This window comes from Colias philodice, chromosome 17, assembly GCF_061535455.1.
Source record: "Colias philodice isolate Cphi_HAF_F1 chromosome 17, ilColPhil1 Martin Lab GWU primary, whole genome shotgun sequence".
In the NCBI taxonomy this organism is placed as follows: domain Eukaryota; kingdom Metazoa; phylum Arthropoda; class Insecta; order Lepidoptera; family Pieridae; genus Colias; species Colias philodice.
This window is the reverse complement of record NC_143102.1, coordinates 5,426,757-5,451,419: the sequence shown is the minus strand read 5'-3', so window position 1 is coordinate 5,451,419 and position 24,663 is coordinate 5,426,757. Positions and strand designations below refer to the sequence as shown.

The 24,663-nt window shown below is 32.9% G+C and overlaps 1 protein-coding gene across 1 annotated transcript in view; it reads right to left on the bottom strand.

Moving 5' to 3' along the window:
* LOC149481084 (uncharacterized) overlaps window positions 1–24,663 on the bottom strand; it is a 112,745-nt gene that overhangs the window by 64,257 nt on the left and 23,825 nt on the right. Inside the window, exons 2-3 of the mRNA XM_089706201.1 lie at window positions 11,069–11,384; window positions 8,850–10,129 (exon numbers count right to left, since the gene is read on the bottom strand). Of these exons, the coding sequence (XP_089562327.1) occupies window positions 8,850–10,129; window positions 11,069–11,384 (1,596 nt within the window). The remainder of the gene's footprint in view (window positions 1–8,849; window positions 10,130–11,068; window positions 11,385–24,663) is intronic.

Sequence of the window (24,663 nt, the reverse complement as noted above, 5' to 3'; positions counted from 1 at the left end):
AGGTAGATTGTGTGTTTACGGCGCGCGCTCTCGCTACGATTGACACAGAATTTTAATACCTATTCGCGTCAATTTAATTTTACTTTTTACAATTTTTTCTAATAGGCTCTGTGTTTTACATTTCTATTTCTGTAGTGATTTCAATGATTCATTAATAAAATGCATGATTTGTTTTTAATGATAACGACAGGTAAATATAATACCGATTAAGTTAAACTTTATAGGTAATTATTGCAATCCATAAATAGTAACATTTTGGTTTTGAAACTTGCATAAACACTGTAAAAATAATATGTATTTATTTAATTACCATAGAATATATTTCTATATACCTATATGTAGTTTTATTCTGTTATTTTAATACCATTTCGGAATGTGCTTCATTACAATTTAACGGCAAAAACTTTAACACAACGTGGACATTAGAGACAGGATTGGCTTCCCTTTGCATAATTTAAATAACAAAAGTTTTGTAAACAAATTTATAGTTACCGTTGTGTTATGAACATTTCCAATAATTAATTAGATAATTCCAGTTTTTTATTCACGGCAATATAGTCACTCACACACTAAAGCAATCAGCTCACAGCGAACGTTGCACGCAATCCAAAACAAAAAATAACACAGTTCTTGCACTCTTTAAAGTCAATGTTGAACTAATAAATCAAATTTTATTTTAAAAATCACGATTTAATTCATTTTGTTACATCGATAATTTATAAACGCACTTAGTTTAGTCGTCATTTATTTTCGACACGCAAAACTTTGTTGACAGTTACTTCAGACAACCGAGACGTTCACGCCGCGCTCGCGCAGACACCAGTGTGAAGTCGGCCGCAGACAGCTAGAGCGTCGGCAATCATCGGCTAACGTCGGCGTCGCTCAGATGGAATGCGCGGCACGCAAGCTCAACCAAAGACTACGGGTTTTGCCGGTATGTTCTGATCTACGTGGCTTTTGCCTCCGCTCACATACTCAAAATATAATTAAATTGCAACGATTGCTATAATGTACATTTGCCTAAGATCAGGTTCTGTCCAAAGTCGGCATTAAGTCAACGGGAAAGTACAGTTAGGTGCAGGCGCGGGAATGCGTGAGCGAGGTCACGGAACTAGTTGTAAATGACATGTCTTCAAAGAAGAACACACCAAGATCTGCTCGAATTATATGCATGGTTTCCACATGTTTATCAAACACCCCATTGAAAGGCAGTGTTTATTGTATTGCAGATAGAGCGTATTCAATATTATTAGGTACTCTTGGTATTGACTAGCTGAACCGTTGTCAAAATTTAGCATCGGCATTACCTGCTGAATGCGGATCCACAACTTTTGCGGGTCATTGACGCATCTCCGCCCACTCGAATCCTGATTAAAAGAGTCTTCGAAAAGCCTAAATTCATGCCTCGCTAAACTCAGATTGAATAAAGATTACAACAGGAATATATATTTATCAAAACTGGAATTGCAGAATGCAAGCACGAACATATTTGCGGTTTTAGGCCAAATAGCGGTGTTAGCACAATATTATAATGGAGGTCTTAATGAGTCCGAAAATATTTGAAGACACGTGCGACAGACATCTTAGTTCAGAGTTAATTTGGGCACATCTCTAGTTTGCTCAACACGTACCTAGGTACTTTAATATTCCATTATTTTGTATGATATCGTAATCGAAAATAAATTCGGAACCCGTTGATGACCTCACTCAATATGACCAAAAGACATATGTTCTTAGAATTCGATAAGAGACATAATAGAACTGCATCATAATAGCTTTGCAATGGGATTAAACATGTACAATAGGGCGGATGTTGCGTGGACACACCGACCTGGGTATAATCAGGCCAGGTGAACTTCCGTGGCACATTACAATTCTACATTTATGGAAAAAAGTATTGAGAACGGCCTGCGTTTTGCTATAATTTTCTGTAATTTATAAAATTGCGTCACTTTGTTGTCTGGTATTTTATGAAACTATGAAAGTGTGTAATTGGATTAATTTTGTAGAGTTGTCTTATTTATTTTTATAAGTTTTAAATATAGTACTTATTAAAATGATGAAATTTTAAAATGATGGCTTTTTAGTTTTTACATGTTTTGAATAATTATGACCGGCAGAATGCAGAGTCAGAAGGCAGAGTCGTATATTGAGACTTAGATTTTTAGATTATTTTCACATTCAGATAGGCAAACATATAATAAACACATTAAAACGTGTTTGCTGTCATGCTCATGAGCAAGGTTACTGCTATTAAAGCCATAGTGCAATCTGACTCTTATAACGTGACTGCTTTGCCCGTAACCTGTTCGGAGACCTTCGTCTTACCTACTTACATATTTGTACTTCTCTAGGAGTACTTTTAACCTCCAACTATTGCGTTACTTAATGTCTGTGACATTTGTTACCTATCACTATAAATAAGTATTAAGGTACTTTTATCGCAGCCATTAAATTAAATCTTTAAAAATTTATTACTAACTCGATTTAAAGTTAACACCTTATTTATGATCGTTAGTAGAGTTTAGTAACTTTAACACGTGTTGAAATGAGGTAGTATTTTTTATGAATCCCATAAAAATAATGTACATCTTCTCTACATATTTCGGACACAAGAATAAGGCGTTTTAGAAAATATATAATACATACTTCCATATTCAATGCTATGGATGAGACTCAGCTATCCGTTTAGAATAGTCTTTACAGGTAATGCAAGTATGTATGTAGTTCTATTAAAACTCGAATACATTATACAGATAAGTATATAGAGGGTAATTTCAGTGCGATGTTCGCTGTCCCGGCTTTTATTCTGACTCAAAGGTGAGTCACCGTTCCTGTCGTACAGAGAAGGTAGACATTCTTACGCGCACTGAAACACCCGAAGAATCCTATTGTAAACGCCGAACAATTTATAACCTTATCTAGCAATGCTACTACAGCGCACTCCGCAGTAAAACTATTGTTACTAAATCATGAATCATTCAAATACGAGATATTTGAATACACCATCGGACTTTTGTGAGTGTCACTATTTGAATGGGAGGTAAATAAACGGAGGGCCAAACTCATGGAAGCGTTAACTGTCACTTTTGAACGTTTTACTCAATAAGGAGCCCCAGTGCGTTTTCTTGTGTAAGTTTTCATTTTAACGAGAGAAAGTTATTGAATTTACATAATAGCTAAGCTTTAACGGCCGTGTGAATCGACGCGTTGTCTGTGGTTTTGTGGAAAATTTGTGAAAACAAAGACTATAAGTAAGCTGTGTTGAAACGGCGGAGGTTTGTGACAATTGCGTGCGATAGTGGATACAAAAAGCGGTTCGGTCGGCTCCTCAATCAGTGAAACCGCGCGTAGAAAGCAGAACCGGGAGGGGCGGCCGGTCGAACATCATTGCATTAGCGGTAGCAATATAATAATAACCCATTACTATCCCATTGAAGGGCAAAGGTCCTCTTGAGATACATTATAAAGGTGTACAAGAAACTTGAACACCGGCTTCTGGGTCGGTGGCTTTCGTTTTTAACCGACTCTTTTAAAGGAAGTGTCATGTTCCAGTTTTATCTGTTCTTACATCTATAGGTGGTTTAAATCTAATTTAATTAAAGTTTAAATTATTATGTAATTATAATTTGTATATAATTTGTATACCTAGTATTTTTATGCAAATCACTTGACGTTTTTAGCTCACATATGTATGTGTATAGCATATGATAGCATTGAAGTTACGTGGTTGAATTTGATTGACCTTAATTAATATTAAAATTAAGCAAATCGATAACATATTAGAATTCAAAATCGAAAAAGCTTACATAATAAACTCGATAAATATATTACACTAAAAGCACCTCTGTAATTATGCATTTTTTTTGGGACATGATGTAATATGTCTCGGTTTATCGACGGGAGTCGCAAATGCGTCACACTTAATTTATGTCATAACATACTGGATCTATCAAAAAAGAAACTAAACTAACCCACTTACCTACGAGCTTCTTAAATTTATGAATCTCTAGCAGGTTTAAGATTGTAATAATATCTAGATTTTTAAGCAAGTCATACGGCTCACACCAGAGCGGAACTCCTAAAAAGGCAATATCACAGCAAAATGAAACACACCGAGCTCAATCGTGAAGAAAAAATGCGAGCGAAAAAGTTAACAGTGGCATACATTGCATACATTAGAGATTTTATTGGCGAAAAACACGTGAACAGCACAAAATATGAGCGTTACGAATATTGAAAGTGTGTTTTTGTGCTGTGCTGATACGTTACGAAAGGATTATTACCACGCTGATGAAGTACGAGAAGATATGTGTAAACTGTTGAATATTCATTAGTCAATAAATACATACTCGTTATGAGATGCACGCAAATATCATCAATGGAAATGTTTTATCTATCTGATCTATCGTGTTTTATGATATTATTTTTTCTTAATCATTCAAACCCATTAATGAATATCGTTTATCATTCCATCGTTTTTTATTTACCTATTGAAGATAAATTAAAGATTTTAAACGAGACTTTTACATACTTTGATTGATTAATTAGATTTTTTAATAGTTGTAGCCAGCAGTATTTAACTAAAATCATTAAATATTTTATTCTTGCAGCTGCATATTTTGTAGTGCCTATTTGAACGCTTTTGTTGTGAAGTAAAAATGGCATTTAATTTTGTCTTAAATCAAACTTTAATCTAGTCTAAAATGAAGAATGAACCATAGTTAATTCTTCCGATTGTATCTCTACAATTAAAAAAACTATAGAGCATTAAAAACTATCATATAAATATTAAATGATAGAGATAAATTTATCAAAGAAATTCGTCGTCAACACAAAGTCACGTTAAATAAACATGCATCATAGCTTATTGGCTTGCTCTGCATTTTCGTAATAAATGGTAACGCGATTTTATTTTTGTAATCTGAGAAGTGTAAACGCTCGCTAATTTGATTTGCAGAGATGCATTGCCGTGCATTTAATAGATAATAAATAGCTATTTATCAAATTATTAATATAAAATTATAAATACACCTTTTGTACTTTACCTCGCATCTATACAACTATGTATATAATAATTATACTGTACAGTGTACATTGTAATGTTAAATGGTATGGTACAATAAATGGTTAAATAAATAAATAAATATATATTTTATGTGTGTTTTTAATTACGGACGGTTCTATTTAAAACTGTGCCAATCTACAGTTCAATTGGTAAAATGTAGATCATATTTTAAACAACATTTAGATTAGATTATGCCACTAAATTCAAAGATAATAACTGTGAAGCAATAGAAATCATGTTAGGAATGTCCGCTCCGGAAGCTGACGGAAAGATACAAATAGGTAAGAGCTAATGTTCACACATTTCTTTGTCCACTAATTTTATTAGTAGTCACGACTCACGCATAACCATCACATTTTTCATACTTGATACTTCCGATACTGTTTGTTTTAAACTTAACGAATGTGAGCACTATGAGGGCGATAAATATTGAAGCTTGACGATATTTCATTAGGATTTTCGTATTTTCATTCAGAAAATAACCTTTAATACGAGATAAGTAATTATAAATCAAATAATTGAAGAGCTCCATTTAACTCTTTAAGATTCAACGTAACAAACAAAAGTTAATCGGAATCTAGAAGAATCGAATAATCATGGCTTTAAGCGCATACAATTATACATGACTGAATGTAAAGAGTCAAATAGCTCGGCCCTCGCATCTTAATAACCCTGGATAAGCCTCATTTGCAAATTCTCAAGCAATCAAGATCTTTAAAGCCGTTTACTGTACAATGACTGGAAAGAATAATATTAGCTGATTGGGGCTGCCGTATATTTGCTAATTTAATAGGATATTAAAACCGAGATATAAAGCTTCACATATGAAGCTGTTTCTCACACTTGAAAGTATGGATTTTAGATTTTTTATACAGGGCTCTACATAATTCTACATAAGACGCAAAAGACATATACAATTTAATTTTCATTTAAACTGTTACAAGTTACTGTTACATTTTGCTCTATATACTCCTATAAATAAATACCTTCTACCGATGAAGTGATTAAATAGCATTTATATGTCTTAATAAACTTTTTATACAAAAAACTATGAAAAAAAACTGCTGCATAATATTAAAATATGTAGCTTTATTTTCATAGTTTTTTTCACACATATACCTACCTATGTACCTACAACATTTTTCTATATTTTTCATTTACAACACTGTACTAGGTTTATTATTCCATACACGGTGGCGTTGACTCTATCCATACGTTCACACTCCACATGAGTTAAACTTATACGTGTTCGAATTTTTCAATAGCTCAATTTATATGCAATTTATTTTAAACCCAAACTAATGAATATTTAAGGCTTATCGAGCAAATACCTGATAATGTAAATAGTATATTGTTATAAGAGGTAAGATTTCAAATATACTTCTATAACTAGAACTTTAAATTATAAGATTTTTTGAGTAGATTGTACACATTTTTATAATAATTTTTCGATTTCATTATGTACCTACGAATTATGATGCTAATTTGAAAGTTCTGACTTTTCAGTCAAATTAAGCGAAAGAGCTTTCGCTTTTTCGAATTTGCTTAATTTTTTAGAACACTGAATTTGATCTCTTTTATTTACTTTTATTCCCAAATTTTTAAGGAGAACGTCAACAAACTTTGTTCTATTTTGAGAATTCACCTGAATTTCATTGCATAAGTTCGTGTGTGTAAAAAGCTTAAGTTACTACAACAATTATTGAGTACGTTATCAGTAAGTCGTGTCTATTTGTATGCAAACAAGCAAATTAGGACTTCAGTCAGATAAGCCCATATGGTCACCGCGCCTGCATGTTTCGTTTCCTATAAGGTTTGGCCTAATAGAACTGTAACATGTGCGATATCTTGATAAAAGTATGCAGTGATTTTCAATTTTGTTAGTGTTTTAATTTTTACCTGGAGTTTTAGAGTTCCTTTTATTTTATGTAATACGGAATACCCCGTTAATAAAAGTTACATACCTACCTTAACGGTAATTTGGTGCAATAATGATATTTTTTTCATTTTAGGTCAATTTTAACTATTTTAATGGACAACAGTTTATTAAACATAATAATTTTGATTAAATGTGGAATTTATGCCTAAGTGATATCTTGAGAGCTTTTTTTACAGATTTTTAAAGAGACAAAATGTTTTTAATATAGATGTAGAGATCAATCATAAACCGGCCTTTTCTTTTTTTATCTTCATTTAGCAAAGAAAATCGTTGTGCTATTTTAATCGTTATTAATTGTAGCCCATACTTGAAACACATTATTGTACTTGCGATAAAAAAGATCAAAGCAAGAATCACACGGCACGCCTCTATAATCAATAGTCATAACAAAAAGAGGGTTAATAATAATTGCGATTTTATAACAATGGATCAATGTAACCTTCGCAATCATTTAGTATTGATTTGGCATTTTGAGTCTAGTCTATGATCTGATGAATAAGACGTGGGTGGTGTATAGACTACAGAGGTTCGTACGTTGGCGGGAGCACCCCTGGGGTGTGGTACCTACATTGTTTAACGATTACGTAATATATTAGAAAATCTAAATTTATTAGTAGTTTATAAATATTTACTAAACTCTAAGCAGGGTTGAAGTACACTAATGATATCTAATGTAGAGTTATTGCATTATGAAGTCAACATTAATTAAAAGTTTTTTAACAATTAGATCATTGATGAAATAACTAAATCAATAGAAGTAGAAAATAAATTAATCTTATTTTTTCAGTTTTATCCATAGACGCGGTTGTTCTGTAGAACCGCGAACACACGTTGCGTATTATTATAAGTTGATTATAAGCCTAGCCGTATTTGGGTCCAATAGATATTTATAAGATGTCATTGTCAGAGTTAATCAAAATGGAGACCATCCACGCGATGACCGACATCCGCGCGGATGGAGTCGCGGGCGGAAGCTAGTATATAATATAGGTAGCCTATAATGTCTCATCGATTGCAACTTGATTTTAACCTGAGTCATGAACACGTTGTTGCAGCTATGCCTAATTTTATGTTGTATTTTACGATATGAAATTCTTAATAGTATTTTTGTGTTGCATTATTACATAGGTATTATTATACTTCTATAATGTGACCAATATCAGCCTGTTCGACCGTGATATTTAACGTCTTTTCTACAAAATATTTATCATAACGTGTTTATTTAAATTCTGATTATAAATTTTATTGTAGGTTTTAAATTAATGCATAATTGTCATAACTGACAGAATACCATATTTATGGTCAGTGACCTTAAATCAGAACAATGTTTATTTCACATTCCAAATAAAAATGAACTGAAGGCTTACGTAAATTTTTAAGGTAACTATCTACATTAAATTTAGATGTCTAAAATTATTTGATTATTGATTTAGATATTAATTTTAAAAAGCAAATTATAATGTTCGAAATTATAATTTCCAACATTTTAAAAAATATCATTTACAGCATTTTACACGGTAAAGAAGCGAAGCCCTGAAGTGGCGTGAAACAATGCCTGTAATCAGGGAGAGAGTTACACGTGCACTCTTCCGGCCCATTAGCATTGAATGGCGACGCGTGCGCAGGCTCGTATCATTGTCACACGGCCGCCATCAAATCGACTCCAGAACGGAATACCACCGATACTCTCCTTATTGTTCTCGATTCCATGGCGAATTAATGAAATTGCCCCATTTGACACGAACATAAAAGCTGAATATATCTCCTTCGTGCAATGAATACAATGTATCGTGATCTTCGATTACAACATGTTCGAAGTAATATTATTATAAAGCGACTTACCGGTAATTCCAAGTAATCGGCGATGGTGTACTTGGCGGCGCCTCGTCTGATGTCCGCCAGTGCAGAGAAATGTTCGTCTCGTCGCATCTTCCGGCGCAACAGCGATCGAGCGTACGGGTACGCAGAAAGGTATTCACCGTATGCATCCATCAATTCACCCATAAACAGTTGCTTCAATAGAATAGTACTCTCATTCATTTCGACTTCCGTGCGGGCGGGCGGGGGAGGTAGTTCTCTACATTTAATTAACTCTGGAATGCTTTTCGGAGCGAAAGTATTGATCCCACTAGAAGACTCGCAAGACGTGTACGCGCCGGTCGAATCGCTCGAACCGCACTTCGAGAATGGAAAAGCGGACGAGGTTCCGCTTTTTTCACTACTAGCGGAACTCTGGCGTGTTGTGATCGACTTTTCATCGAAGTCCGGATATTGCGGCTCAGATTGACTCTCGGTCGAAGGTGATGATTGAGCGACAATAACATTATTATACGCTGCGTTTTTTATACAATCATATAAATCTTCTATAGATTCATAAGGTGTCATACTACCACAGGAGTTTTCTTCGTCGTCTCTTAATGTCTCGTAAATCTCTTCGTGACGCCTTGTTACAACGGGAGTTAATGCAGACTCTGACCGGCTTCTTTTTACATTTGGTACTTGATCATATCCAAAATCTGCTGGGTTAAGGAAGTCCCACCGTACATTAGACCAAACATTTTCTGTAATATCAGCTGATATTCTATGGTCAGCACAACATTGTGCTCCATTTTTTAACCTCACAGTGGTAACCTCTTCCGACTCTTCTACTAATGAACTATCGACAACTGCCTCGCCGTTGTCTACAACAACATCAACTACAACTTGACGCGGGGCAACACCTAGTGAAGATGAGCTTGACCTGTTATCATCATCTAAGATTTTATTATTTGAAGGTTGTTCACTATATATTGAATTAGCCATGTCAGATGCACAATCTACGTCATGTTGGGATAAAATACCCTCTTGAATCAATTCCGTCAAAAGACTCGACTTCGATTCATTTTCAATATTAATGGAGTCTAACTGTGTATTAAGAGCGGCAAGTGTGTCGTCATCTTTAGCAGGATTGCTTTTTAGTAAACCAGAATCAATGTATTTTCGCATACGTTGTGTTAATGCTTCGCTTGCTTCTGAAACTGACTCTAAGTAGTAGAACAGCAAGTGATATTCTTCTTTGGTAATAACTGCAGCTCGCAGTAATGGCTTGCCATAAAGTTCTACAGCTGAGAACAGCATAGACGCTGAAACAAAAATTATAATATAAATATACCAATTAAAAAATAATATTAATCGTCCATGTAATATTTAAGCATCTAGGTGGTCCTTTAAATGCGTATGTTGTTTCAACTTGTAAACGTTTAGCATAAGCATACTAAGATATCTATGGTCTGTATGTGATCTATTAAGTATCTGTGATATTCCTTTTTATGGTATAGCAACTGGAGAGGCGAAACTTGGTCGCATATATTTATTACACGGAGTCTTTTTATACGTTTACACATAAGGTTTTAACCTAAAATGGCGTGTGATTTTAAAGCCTTATTCCGCGATAATAAGGATCAAGTATCGGGACGACTTCTATCAGTATGGCGATCACGGCGACTGCATTAGCTTTGCATACGAGTCGCTTCTGCGAAAGATTACCGGACAATAGCAATGGCGTGCGTACACGTTTCAATATTGCCAAACCGCTTTCTACAAACATAGTTTGCTGATGGAATACTTAATACACAACCGACTCGTATTGACGAGCGCTCCAAGGCACAAGGAAAGTTAAGGAAATACTTTTCATAAGATATGACTCGCTAAGAACTATAAGTCAATGTACGAGTACTCATTCAGTTGTCTTTAGAAAACTTTATGGTCATATTATCGTAGGCGTGAAAGTCTAAAGACACGATATTATGAATTAACCTGTTCAGAATTGGTACAGGCACTAGTTTTCTGTATTGAATGTACTTTAATAAGTATTGGTTGCCAGTGAAACTAATCGAAGCTATTATTGACCTTATTTTTATGGTTTTTATTTTGTTACACCTGATAATTGATTGACTAATTTTTTTCAAACTCAAACTCAAACTTTTGAATGGTTTTAAATTGATTTATTCGATCTATAATCAATAAGGCATCCGGAAAACGGGTATTATGTGTAAGTATTATAGGTATCATTATAAGCTCACCATATATTTTCTCCCAAGCCAGAAAGACTTCTAAATCCTTTCCATCCCACGGTGGTGGCTCGAATTCGACAACGATAACTTCTCCTTCCAGGCAAATTGCTGGCGCCCTTGGTTCCACAGGGGCCTTTGAGCCACCAAGGAACAAGAGCGCAGTGGGAGGTGCTACTGCGTCTTCTGGTGGTGGAATAGGTCCAGCAATAGGAAGAGATAGCGGCACTGACAGAGGTCCAGATGGAAGCCCAGCTATAACAACTCCAGCCTCTTGTAGAGGATCGTTGATTACTTCTGCGACTGTACTGCTGCCCCATACTGTCACCTGTAACAAAAGAAGCACGTTTTAATTCGTAATTAAGTCTATATTTTTATAATACGTAAAAGATACACAAAATGTACGGTAGGTAAGATGTTACTCCAACTATTTAATAATTATGTAGATTGGTTTTTATAAAAAATATTGCATTATCTACATAGATATATGGTAACACTAGCAACTTTCCGATGATAAAGTTTTGGGAATTATAATGTACTAGCTTACCGCTCACGGCTTCGCCCGCTTTGTCTAAAACCTATTAAATTATATACTAAAACCTTCCTCTTGAATCACTCTAACTATTAAAAAAAACCGCATCAAAATCCGTTGCGTAGTTTTAAAGATTTAAGCATACAAATGGACATAGGGATATAGGGACATAGGGACAGAGAAAGCGACTTTGTTTTATACTATGTAGTGACTATGTAGTGATGATGAAGTGATAAAAATATAAATACGAGTTATTTCAACAACATTATTTAGATTTCTTTCTTTTTCGAAGAATGCGTCACCACTGTTTAATAGGTAAACAATACATTGTATAATTCTAATTTTGATACGGGGTTCTGGATTAAAATTCCTTTTTAAGTGCACAAATATCACATCAGAAGACTTCTCAAAACTAATCAGCTCAGGCATCTTAAGTCGACACAAAAAACAACAGCTCGACCATCTCGGATATCTGTTACTTTTTCTTCGAAATGAAACCGTTAAAATTGTTTAACTACCTCGCAAACGCAATGTTTGTTTATATTTATAATGTCATTAACCAAGAACGAAATTAATGATTTATTAGAGCTGTATTAATTTTTCACATTAAAACTGTAAGATTAAGATTAAGCTCTTACCTTGAATGGCTTGAAACTGGTCAATTTAAAAGCTCAAAGTTTTAATAATTGGTAAACAACAATAAAATTTAAAACCCGTAAATTAGGGCTCCAAGAAATAAATCCTTAAGGTACGTAGGTAAGTAAAAAAAATAATCCCGTGTTAAGAAAATTAATTGAACAAGGAAATCTCGCAACTCGAATACCTCAAAGCGCACATTAGCCTAAAATGGAAAATATTTATATTCAGGAATGAAAATTGGCCAACGGGGAATGCGTGTACATTACGAAAAGATACCACGCAGCGGTTTCAACTTTAAATACATGCTGATGTAGATGTTTATAGTATACAACATGTAAATGCTGGAGTTCCGAAGGCCTTGACTGCCTGAGTTCGAAGTTTTTTACTGGCTATGACGTAGCGTTCAAGTTATGCACGATTCCCCGCGGACGCCGCACCCAAACCGAAACCTACAGGATAATGCGTTGATATAATTTATCTTCAACGAGAAAAAATTAAAAAAAAAACATCTTCGAGGCACACTACGAGTTTCGATATTACGACGCGAAGACGAGCGCGTGTTGTTTTATTTTACGTTCAGATTAAACGTCGTCAAATTTAATTATTCTCCGCCTTTTTTACTTGATGAATATGGGTATTGACCATTTTATTATACGGTCGTGTTAATCATACAACGGACAAGCAATTTATTGGTATAAAAATTGATTACCTGGAACTCGGTAGCTGAATTTGTGATGAAACTACCTACATAAATATTATCTCCTGTTATCTGATTCAATTTATGAGTAGGTTTGTTTCCTGTTGAAATAACAGTAATCGTCTGATATAAACAGAAGATCAAACAAGAATGTGATATAATGTTAATAATAGGTAACAAAATATGTTTTTTTAAATATTTATTCTTATTTATTTATAACGAAAAGGGGAGGTTTACTACTTTCAAATATGAATAATATGTAGGTACATATATGTGAATTAAAAAAAACAATATTAGCCAAGGAACTTAGGTCCCTTATCCTACGTTGTTAATAGCATCACAGATTAATAATTATTGATAGGTTAGATATTCTATTTTTTTTTTCATTAGATACACACCTTTATGAATGTGCAACGTTTCTGAAAATATTTCCGTTTAACTAATTTAATCCATCAGTCCTCGGAATCACAGACACAATAGATAATCTATTGTGTCGTGGCCCGATCGGGGCTTACGGTGGTCAATGGGTTAATTCAATTGAAAAATAAACAACATTAATCTACGAAGAAATTATTTTGGTTGTGTTGCACCTAGTGCCATCTACATAAGATATCGCGCATACGGCATTTGTTGGAGCGCCATCTATGGTTACGGTGTTGCACCACTTCGATTAAGATAAAAGTGATGTTTCTGAGTTTTACTAGTTTATACCTAGATGGCGCTGTATAAAAAAAATGCAATTTATGAAAAATAAAAATAAAAATTGACAGTATCTTCATGAAAATTGTGAAAACTTTATATAGTTCAGGATCCATCGCCCATTTTTGCACTTGATTACTATCAAGCTAATTTTTCGTGAGTAGCTTTATTTTGATGAGACGCCCAATAATTTCATGTATGAAACTCTCGATTGTGGTAGCTAACAGAGGTAACAAGGATAAAATATTTTGATTTGATGGTTCTCAAATATTTATTACTAAAAATGTTTTTTTTTGTTCAATCTCAAGATAATTATCTAAATTATTCGAAAAAATATTTGTCCTATACCCGGCTCGGCGAATGATGATCCCTATGACAGTTCGTCTTAGTGATTGCTCGTATGATGGGTCGTGTGACGTGTCGATACTTTACTATTTTATAGGCAAAGGCGTGGTTTGCATTCAGCCACGTCGGTAATCATGTTTATTACAATTATTATAAACTTAATTTTTAACGTCCATTATGTTGTTGTTGTATTAATTTAAGTTTTTTAGCATAGATTAAGTAGGTAAGTAAAACGAAAGTTTTTTTAATTTTCTTGAGTATACAATTGTTGTATGCTGTGATCTTCTGTTCCATTCAATAGTGAATGAACTAAAGCTTAAGCATGGAAAAAATGTGAACTCGTTTCATTTTATCGAAATTTATTTATCGATACTTTCCGCACTAGTCGATAAATGCCAACGATGTAAGTTTTGTAGGACGTAAACGTAAAGTCAGATTGATATAATTTCTCGTAGATGTTAAGAATTTTTATAATTCCAACGGAATATCAATGTAATGGCATAAAGCTACGTAAAAATTAATAAATGCTATTTTTAGACGCCTTCTACTTTAATGGTGACGCCATTACAAGTTTGTCTCTTGAGAATAACTGTCAGTGTCATAGGAATCATCATTCGCCGAGCCGGGTATACAAAATCTATGGTTTGATCAAAGAGTCCCCTCATTCCAATGTGTATCGATAACGAGTTCATCATAAATGATTACTAACCAGCTGATTTTTTTGTATTCACTTATTTAATACTTATATAATTCAACAGACATATTGTCCTACAAATTGCGTAATAAATATTTGAGAACCATCAAATCCAAAAATTTTATCCTTGATACCTCTGTAAGCTACCACAATCTAGAGTTTCGTACATGAAATTATTGGGCGTCTCATCAAAATAAAGCTACTCACGGAAAATTAGCTTGATAGTAGTCACTTGCAAAAACGGGCGAGGGATCCTGGACTAATATTTACTTAATATTTACTTAGGGCCGATTTTTCAATGCCCAGATAAACAGCTAGATAGACTTTATTCTTCAGTTAACAAAATATTCAATTTTTCAATAGACGAATAGGACTTATCTATCGAATAACTACGTTATTTGAGGAATAAATCTATTTGCCGCTCCAACGGCCAGATAGCGCGCTATTCGACTGTTAGGCGTTTGAGTTGACAACTGACGCGTCAAATTTGAGACATTTTCGTATGTCATAACATAGAGCGTAGAATTATTAACAATTATACCTCTTTCTATATAATTATTATCAATTAAAATCATATTGAAATTGATGTTTTTGATAGTACTGATGAGTGATGACCATGCCATTGAAAATTTGCCGAACGCTGCCTTTAAGTATGTCGTTTCCATCGTAAAATATATAAATTGAAACACAAATTTAATCAAACTCTTTACTCGAATCAAAACAACAATCAACAATCATAGAAGACAAGTGCACTCCTGACGTGAGTCATAATGACGGTTGTTGACAAATTGCAAGATTTGACTCTATCCCGCTCTAACCTGACTAATTTAATATGTTTGTTTCGCCACTCCGAGAGCAGTGCTGCCAATATGGAAATATTTGGTCAGATAGTTATTCATCAAATAAATCACGATTGAAAAATAGGCGAGCCGTAATGAGTTAGATAAATAATTGAATAAATCTATTCGAGGGGTAGTTATTAGACTGTTTATCTCGCGATTGAAAAATCAGCCCTTAAATGCATGGATACATTCTATCTTTATTTAATACTTATCAATTATTATTATCTAAACCTTTATGTGTAGGCAGTAGGATAGGACAAAAAAAGTTGTTTTCTAAAATTTTAAGTTTGAATCAGAAAATAATTTTCCTCTTTAGGAACGGAAATGGCGAATAAATATACAGAATCTGATCCAATTCCTTGAGTAAACCGCTTCTTTCGTAACGTTAAACATTTCATAATATTTGCAGATTAAAATATGAAATGAGAACGACTGCTTTAGTAATGAGATATTATGATTCATAACCTTTTAACCGATCAATAGGTATGAAAAATCCTAAGGAAAAATCGATTTTTTATGTTGTGTTCCCAATTGTTTTTATCAGCAGTTGACATGCTTACAACTTACCTACAACCAAAATTACTTTTGCAATTATGTAGTAGAATTAAAGATGCAATATTATATTGTAAGAGCCTTTCATGTTAAAGTAAAAAATAAATAAATAAAGGCTATCGATATTATTACTACGATAAATTAGTATTTAAACATGTTATCAACAGTAAAATTTTGATATTATAAATTGCAATGTTTTATCATCGCCGTAATTACATTAATTATTGACGAATAAAATATGGTCAACTAATGGTAATACTTTTATAGAAAGTATTATTTTTTAGAAAAAAATCATTAACTCTTCTTTCGGTAAGTATTAACCTACTTATATAATAGCGTTTGTACGGGGTTACTAAGAACATAATATTCCAAATTGACTAGTGAGATCAGTCATCAGAATAAGATCATAAATCGGTACGTACAAGTTTAGTCCAAGCACAACAGCCAGACAGACGTTCAAATATTATTACATGTATAAAGTATTAATTACCTACATTCTAATCTCTTTTATCGTACATGATAGTTTAATAACCATAAGTCCCGGAAAATCATTAAATCACGTTTCATTGATAAAAGGGTTTATTTGAATAGAATACGCAAATAAAATCGAGGTTAAACTTATTGATCGATATGTGAAAACACGTCTGATTAAAATATTGAAATTCGAGCGCGTACACATATGTTTTTGTACTGATAACATATAATTATGTACAAAGCGAAGCAGAAAGTATGTCAGTCGGCGACCTGTCCACATTCGTTCAGTGACTATAATATGTTTTAACGTGCAAGTGAAAGAGATATTAATAAACGAAAGCTGCATCCTACTTTGCATGCATAGCACATAAGTACGTTATAAATTAATATTTGACGTTTCATAGAAGGTCATGCCTTCTGACATTTTTCATGCGGTTTTTTCGCACGTGACATTGCAGCTTCCCATCAGCGTCCACTATTCAATATTCATACAAATTGGTTTAACTTTAGCGGTATCGTTGTAGAGCAGTATTTAAATTTTATGATTGTAAATTTCAAATTTGAAAGTAACGTAACTATTTCATTCTAAAAATAATTTCACCATATCAATAGTGGGTACATAAGATAAAAATTATAAGTTAAATGTTGTTATTTGTAAATCTGAACCTTACAAGTATGTTATGTATGAGGTGTTTTTATTTATCAATGAGGTATTCGCAAATTTTGTAATTGAAATACTGACCCATATCCATGAATAAAAGTTCAGGAGGAAACGTGTAAATGGAACGCAAATAGCATAAATCTTTATTACAAACAAGTCGTGAAAAAGCAATTTCGGTGATTTACGAAAACAATATTGTTGATAAAATCGTGATATAATAAAAAACTACCTTTACAACAACAACAGAAATTCTTTATTGTGCACCACAGAGAAAAGTACATACCTACATAACTATTAATTATTATTACCTACAGATAATTTTTCAGCTTTAATTATAAAAAAATATTCAATTAAGTGAATTACCGCGGGGTATTAAATTTTCTTCGTGATATTATTATCTATTCATAGTTAATTCTATCAAATGTCTTTGCAATTTAATACATAAAATAATTAACTCGGTTTTAATACTTATTCCGGGAAGAGATATGATTTGAATTACATTGAAGTAATAAAATAAAAAAAGCTGCACAAAACTAAATCGCTCTACCTGCCTAACGTTTCCCAATCAGCAATGAGTCAACATCAACATTGGCTATAAAAACTAGTTTCGATTTATCTATGTATGTATTGTAATATCAGACGAATTTAACCCTACAGCATTTTTTTAAATATATCATTAAAGAATACGTCTAACAATCCTTATCTTTTTGAACGCAATTGTGTTGTCATTCACATTTGATTAATTAGGTATAAACAACTTCTGAATAACATTGAGTCAAGTTGCACTCATAAGAGGCTCGCTCGAGGAAATTACATTTGGAACTGATATTTTCCATACTTCGCTAAAACAGTTTATGAAGATCAATATAAATTAGGTTACATTATTACATAGTATAAATTCTAGAATGAGAGATTTTTCGTATTCAAGTCACTCATAATCAATAAAGTCTCGTTAATGATAAATATCTTAATGATAAAAAATGTAGTTATATTCCATACATAAAATCGATTTCCGCGTATGTAGGCGCGTCAAGGCGTATGTTATTTAAAGATACGAGAAAGGAACAATGCAATATTTTAAATAATTTAATAAATATTAATTTAATATATATTTGTAAAAGTATAAAATAAGGTTGGACCTATGGGCAGGTGTTTATTTAGTCTCTACCTTGCTATTTAGATTTCTAAGGTCTACCTATTTACAGTTTTTGCAACTAATAACTGCTCTATATTTATAGATTATAAGAGATTTCGCGTTATCTTTACCTAACTGATAGATTAATAGAAGAGTTACGAATATTGTAAAGTAAACAATTAATTATGAAATTTTCTACGGTAAATAATAACGCTTCTGCTTCCATCGATAACACGTCTACTCGTTGCATATAGAATAATAAAAATCTACCAGAAACACAGATAACAACTGACATCAGGTGATTTGAAATACTGCCTGCTCTACAATTATTCTAAAGTTAGTATTTTAAACGTAGAGACAAGCTCATAAGATGCGTATAATTAATCAATCACCACGCACGTATCAATTATAATCATACCTATATACAAAAAGAAACCGCAAATATAATAACATCCTCGTCACACTTGGATCGTCTGACTTTCTTTTATTTACAAACAAACGCTACCATTTGATTGCGATACTCTTCAAGGGTCGTTAACTATTAGGTAGTGGAAAATCGTTTCCGACCTTTGTCAACCTTTAGCTACTTTCTACGTCTGCTGGCATACTGCACGAATTTCAACGTCGGATATGACACGCTCTCTTTACAGGGCGCCCTTTTGCTGTACTTTTGACCTAAATGAACTGATTCGGAAAAAGATCAGGCTTACATCATATCCAAGAGTTAAGAGCATTCAAAATAAATTAAGCAGTATTTTTAGCAACTAACAATATTTTCTACAAGTCTCCAAAGTATAATTTAGAAGGAATGAATTAGGTGGGTTAAATATAGATATGAGCTGTAGGTACATAAGTTTTGCGACAAACAAATATTTATAAAGGAAACTCGCACTATAAATATCTACTTAAAAACAAAAATATTACGAATCACAATTTTTAGAAACAGTATCAAATAATGGTTTTCATATTATGAGTTTGACTTGGTAATAGGATTTCAACGTGATTAATATTTCACATATATTTAGTAAACTACGATGATATGAGAAATATTCAATAACATTATTATACTCGGAAATGGGAGACGCGAGTGTGATTCATTGATACGGAACGATCATTGTGGACGGTTACTCAACAAACGTAATAAATAAGGTTATATACTAGTAAGTAGTACTAGCTGCTCCGCGCGGATTCACCCCCGTGGCTCCACTCCTGTTGCCCGTAGCGTGATGAAATATAGCCTATAACCTTCCTCGATAAATGGGCTATCTAACACCGAAAGAATTTTTCAAATCGGACCAGTAGTTCCCGAGATTAGTGCGTTCAAACAAACAAACAAACAAACTCTTCAGCTTTATAATATTAGTATAGATTATACTTCCAATCAAAATGGTTTTCGAATTTTTTAAAGTATGTTTCATCACTCTTATCAATTAAATTTGTTTAGTGGTCCCTAGAATAACTTTTTATTGTTCAAACAAAAACAAATTTAGTATTTTGTGACACTCACTTTCGAAGTTATTACAATTTTCATAAATTCACAATCCGAATTGATAGGTTTGCCATTTTGAGGGGGGTGAGGTAGGGGACTGTAGAGGGGTTGAATTGTCGATAAAAATACCTGGAGAATAGCCCCTTCAAATATCGGTATGTCATGTCCGGACACACTGTATATTAATTTAATTGTTTACCAAATGTGGATTTTATAAACATTTCAATAATTAACCAATACTTGTACCCCTGTGAAAAATATTCTTATCGACCTTGCTTTCTCAAAGTAAACATAACAAATATTGTAATGCAATTATTTTTGTTTGATTAACTTATTTTATACAATTTAAAAAGCAAACATAAATTTGTTTTCTACATGGGTACGCACAATTACAAAAATGTATATTTTTAAAGACATTCCTCATCAGATTGGAATGTTGAAGAAGTAATCAATAGTCAATGGTAATCTTATAATAAATCTATAATCCTTTTGGGAGAGAGCTGATAATATTATTATATATTATGTAATTTATAATATACTAGATTTCCGCCCGCGGCTTCGCCCGCATTTTCAAAGGAAACCCCGCATAGTTCCCGTTCACGTGGGATTTCCGAGATAAAACCTATCCTATGTGTTAATCCAAGTTACCCTCTATATGTGTGCTAAATTTCATTGTAATCGGTTCAGTAGTTTTTACGTGAAAGAGTAACAAACATCCATACATCCATACATCCATACAAACTTTCGCCTTTATAATAGTATTAAGATTAAGATTACAATTTTAAGTCGCATAACATTTTCATAATAAACACATTATGCTGCTCGAAATGATCAACAATATTAGCTGCAAAATCTCAATAAACGTGACCGATTAGCCACAATCCACAACCTGACTGCCATAGATAAAGGCTCGTGCAACCAAACCAGTTATTGGTACCGCAGGCATTTTGTATCTACTGGATATATGGCTATAACCAGCGCTGGATTTACACGAAAGCAAAGAATAAAAAATAGTATTAACATAGTATAAAGTTATAGATACTAGCAGGGCGTGGGCGGCAAAAATTGGGATATTTTTTGCCTTACCAATAGTAATGATATCTAATTTAAAAATGTGTGTTGTAAACAATTTATATTTCACGATGAAGACGGTGATAGAAAAAGACAAATATTAGACTATGGCCAAAAAAAAACAATCTTCAGTATTTTGGTACATCTTTGCAAAGATAAGCTGCCTAAACGATATTTTTGACTACCGTTTACCGGCAGCGTTTAGGTTAAATCCGACTCTGGGCATCACTACATAGTATAAAACAAAGTCGCTTTCCCTGTCCCTATGTCCCTATGTCCCTATGTCCCTTTGTACGCTTAAATCTTTGAAACTACGCAACGGATTTTGATGCGGTTTTTTTTAATAGATAGAGTGATTCAAGAGGAAGGTTTATATGTATAATAAGATCCATTAAGTAGTGGAGAAGTACTGTTATTTTTGAGGTTTCTAATGTGATGTCGTAAAAAATTACATTTATTCCGCTTATATTGCAAACGCAGGCTGAACCCTACGAGTTTTATCAAAATAATGTACTAAGTATTATACACATTGAAAAGGTCTACAGAAAAGTCCGCGATGGTATATGTCTATCTCTTATGGATAACCCACAATAACTTTTTTTTGTCATTTACTTTTTACGACAAATAATGGCTAATTTTCGAAGCGATTTTAACCAATACAGCATTAATCCTTAACCAATTAAATACCATGGATACATTGTTCATTTAATATAGATCTATATGGCCCTTTACACCGTATGATTTAAGTGAATATTTTCGAAGATATTACAGATTTAAAAATTGCAGGACGTAGCGTTTGCGGCCGCCCGGCTATGTATTTTATACCCGTGCGATGCCGGAGGCCGGAGCGGGCCGCTATATTTTTATACCTATACAACGTTCACAATTTTTCTGTAGTGTATTTAGTATCAGCATTGCACCCGTGCGAAGCCGGGGCGGGTCGCTAGTACTCTATATAGCATGCATGGAACACATTCCTGGCAGATAAGAGATCAATGACTCGTTAAATATAGAATGAATACTATCAAATTGAATGGCATTTACCGTTTGCATAAATTTCAATTTATGAGATGATGCATTCCCGTTTATGACGAAGAGTGACAGATACAAAAATATTTACACAATTATACACATTACATTATAACAGCACTTATGCAAATTTAATTAGGCAGCATAAGGTTATCAGATGTGAGAAATACAAAAGTTACTACTTAAGTAGTAAGCTGCCTATCTTTACCAGTAAACTAACGGCGAACCAGATATGTTTAAAAAAAATAAAAATACTTTTTTTTAATTAAGTAATTATATTTCTAGGAAAATAAAGACTAGATTCACAATCTCTTTACGCTATTTTCACTTAAAAAAGTGATTATACAGTTTGAATTTAATTATCCCGAAGAACTAAGATTTTATCCAAGTTTTACATCGTTTTCCTCATATTATAAGGATTATATCCTTCTCGTAATTCAGTTTCGTAGAATCGAGCGGCTCAATCCTACATAACTTGTTTTCGTATCCTATGCGAGGCGTGACTTCGTTAAAAGAAACCTAAAAAGAATAAAAAGTAACATAATCACTGGCCTAGTAATTTATTTACTCTGTTCAATTTTATTTTTAAGGGGTTGCTTTGTATGCAGTTTACGCTCATAGTTTGTTTTTATGTCTACAATTTACCTGAGTCAATTACAAGCAAGTATAGTGTGCACAACGTGATTATCGCAAAAGAGATAATGTAGGACGATTTTTTACCTTTTTATTTCACAAAGAGGTAACAAGCACATGCTTACGTCATGGCAAGCGACTACTATCGTCCAAATGCATAGATAACACTAAATACTTTTAATGAATTGAAATACATATAAATATTCCTAAGATAAAGTAGAGTCTAAAAATTCGATTAGTGCACGGATGACTCATTTCATACCAAAGTATTATCTTAAAAATCTGAACAATATTGGCGAGAAGCTAGAGAATAGTTGTGGACACAGTATTTGAGAGTCGAAGCAACAATGTAATTATGCAATAGGCTAGTAAAAACGTTTCAATTGATTTCTATTGTGCCATATAAGAACGTTAACGAATCGCACTATGCGTCATACATTTTGGCGACAAGAGTTGCTAATAAAAATGCAAGGCAGACAAACAGTTTACCTTCAATGGTATGGAAAAAGTTGAGTAATACAATGTACTTAAACAACGCAAAATATATCCGTCGTACATTGGCTGAATTTTTATCGCCGTTTTCCTAATTTCTTACAAAGGCACATGTAGTACAAACCGCATTGTTTATATGATAACGTTAATTACTCATCAATATTGTATGACCGGTTTTTAGCACCGGTTCTTAATTGACATAATTTATACTCATAGTTTTTTTAAGGTTTTTTGTAAATAATTAGGTCCTCAAATTTCTATATTACGTACATACGTTTATATTGGATGCTAATATCTAACCAATAAGTTTAAAGAATATCAATCGCTAGTGTCATATTTGTGATAATGTACGTTCTAAATTACAGCTGGCGAACACAGGCCAATAAATTAAAATAAAACAGACTCTACAAATGAGTTGTCACTTAAAACATGTCTTAAACACAACTCAACGAAGTAACCATAGATATTTTTAGTCTAATATCATATAGAGCCACACCTTAGATTTTCACCAAACTGAGATAAAAACTTTGAAAAAATTTTCGACAGTCTATGTAAACCCAAATATCCATATAATCTCTTCTTCTCAATCCGTATTCTCGATATAGGTACGTATCCTTTGGTCGCTAACGAAGACCTCATCGCTTTTATAACTCCGCCATTATAATTACTCATGTTTAAAAGAATATAATAAATTAATTAGAAATTTTATAATATGTCTCACTGATTTCATAGAATAAAATTTTTAATATTATAAAAGGTGGACAGGATATTTTTTATTTCTTTTTTCTAATGCAAACTTCATTAATATTAAATTAAAACAAGTTTTTGTCAAAAATCTTGTTCAGTGTTATACAAACAAAGATTATTAACATATTTTATAGATAGCCAGCTGTATATTATGTGGCTAAATATTCACTAGCCATTAATTCATCAGATTTTGTGTCTCATAATAATATTATGTCTATACTTTTTAAAATGTATTGATTTCCATACTTTCGTGTAACGAATTTTGCATAATCCTCTCATAAACTTTATAACAGACTTGTTATTTTTATAATCAGCAATATTCCAAGTAAAACCAATGAAGCGAATATAAGCTTGTTAACAAAACTTGTCAATAATTACGTGCGTGGATAAGTAATTGTTTGATACGGGTATCTTATAAAACAGTTAACTATTACCGTAATAGAAAACTGATTGCGTGCTCTGATTTAACCGAAACATCTAGACAATTACAGAAACATCATAATATATCGACATGTGATTCGGTTGTAAATAGAATATTTCCTAGTGTCTTTATTTATTGAATGAATGTTTCTTGAAACCTGTAAATTAATTTAACTTTGTAGATAAGTAGTTAATTTGATGACTTAATTTCTCGTCTTTTTACTGTGGTAACAGTTAATGATATAATATAAATTATAATAAAATAACTTTTAGTCACTACAGTTAATATGTTGTATGAGTCAGACATAATAAAGTTCATAGGTACATAGTATAAAGAGAACGTACGTAAGAAATCCTGAAGGGACAATTCCCTTATAGCCGTAGCATAATATACTTCATAAAAAATAAGGCTTTATAAGTATTATCAGTTAATCGGATCGGATTTGTTAGAAATAC